This window comes from Gigantopelta aegis, chromosome 6 (genome assembly GCF_016097555.1).
Source record: "Gigantopelta aegis isolate Gae_Host chromosome 6, Gae_host_genome, whole genome shotgun sequence".
NCBI classification, from domain to species: Eukaryota; Metazoa; Mollusca; class Gastropoda; order Neomphalida; family Peltospiridae; genus Gigantopelta; species Gigantopelta aegis.
The window spans coordinates 92,992,731-92,994,386 of NC_054704.1; the positions used below are offsets into that span (position 1 = coordinate 92,992,731).

A 1,656-nucleotide genomic window follows, 5' to 3' on the forward strand; every position below is an offset into this window, starting at 1 on the left:
AGTAGTAGTAGTAGTAGCAGCAGCAGCAGCAGCAGCGGCAGCAGTAGTAGTAGTAGTAGTAGTAGCAGTAGCAGTAGCCGTAGTAGCAGTAGTAGTAGTAGTAGTAGCAACAGCAGCAGTAGTAGTAGTAGCAGTAGTAGTAGTAGTAGTAGCAACAGTAGTAGTAGTAGTAGTAGCACCAGCAGTAGTAGTAATAGTAGTAGTAGTAGTAGTAGTAGTAGCAGCAGCAGCAGCAGCACCAGTAGTAGTAGTAGTAGTAGCACCAGTAGTAGTAGTAATAATAATAGTAGTAGTAGCACCAGTAGTAGTAGTAGTAATAGTAGTAGTAGCACCAGTAGTAGTAGTAGTAATAGTAGTAGTAGTAGTAGTAATAGTAGTAGTAGCACCAGTAGTAGTAGTAGTAGAACCAGTAGTAGTAGTAATAGTAGTAGCAGCAGCAGCAGCAGCACCAGTAGCAGTAGTAGTAGTAGCACCAGTAGTAGTAGTAATAATAATAGTAGTAGTAGCACCAGTAGTAGTAGTAGTAATAGTAGTAGTAGCACCAGTAGTAGTAGTAGTAATAGTAGTAGTAGTAGTAGTAATAGTAGTAGTAGTAGTAGTAATAGTAGTAGTAGTAGTAGTAATAGTAGTAGTAGTAATAGTAGTAGTAGCACCAGTAGTAGTAGTAGTAATAGTAGTAGTAGTAGTAGTAATAGTAGTAGTAGTAGTAGTAATAGTAGTAGTAGTAATAGTAGTAGTAGCACCAGTAGTAGTAGTAGTAATAGTAGTAGTAGTAGTAGTAATAGTAGTAGTAGTAGTAGTAATAGTAGTAGTAGCACCAGTAGTAGTAGTAGTAATAGTAGTAGTAGTAGTAGTAATAGTAGTAGTAGTAGTAGTAATAGTAGTAGTAGTAGTAGTAATAGTAGTAGTAGTAATAGTAGTAGTAGCACCAGTAGTAGTAGTAGTAATAGTAGTAGTAGTAGTAGTAATAGTAGTAGTAGTAGTAGTAATAGTAGTAGTAGTAATAGTAGTAGTAGCACCAGTAGTAGTAGTAGTAATAGTAGTAGTAGTAGTAGTAATAGTAGTAGTAATAGTAGTAGTAGCACCAGTAGTAGTAGTAGTAGTAGCACCAGTAGTAGTAGTAGTAATAGTAGTAGTAGTAGCACCAGTAGTAGTAGTAGTAGTAGCAGTAGTAGTAGTAGTAATAGTAGTAGTAGCACCAGTAGTAATAGTAGTAGTAGCAGCAGTAGTAGTAATAGCAGTAGCAGCAGCAGCAGCAGTAGTAGTAGTAGCAGCAGTAGTAGTAGTAGCAGCAGTCGTAGTAACAGTAGTAATAGTAGTAGTAGTAGTAGTAGCAGCAGTAGTAGTAGTAGTAACAGTAGTAGTAGTAGTAGTAGTAGCAGCAGCAGCGGCAGCAGTAGTAGTAGTAGTAGTAGTATCAGTAGCAGTAGCCGTAGTAGCAGTAGTAGTAGTAGTAGCAACAGCAGCAGTAGTAGTAGTAGCAGTAGTAGTAGTAGTAGTAGCAGCAGTAGTAGTAGTAGTAGTAGTAGTAGTGGTGGTGGTGGTGGTGGTGGATGTGGTGGCTTCGGTGGTGTAGTGGTTATGCCATTTGACTTCATGCTGGTAGATACTGGGTTCGTATCCCACCTGAGGCAATGGGGGATTTTTCATGCCAGT

General features: G+C 38.6%; 1 protein-coding gene across 1 annotated transcript; it reads left to right on the plus strand.

Moving 5' to 3' along the window:
• Positions 1 to 255: 255 nt before the first annotated feature.
• LOC121375573 (uncharacterized protein DDB_G0271670-like) lies at positions 256 to 1,383 on the plus strand (the record flags this gene model as incomplete). Its single annotated transcript, XM_041503089.1, has 1 exon — positions 256 to 1,383. A coding segment is annotated over one exon (1,128 nt), but the record flags the coding sequence as incomplete, so codon positions are not given.
• Positions 1,384 to 1,656: the final 273 nt, after the last annotated feature.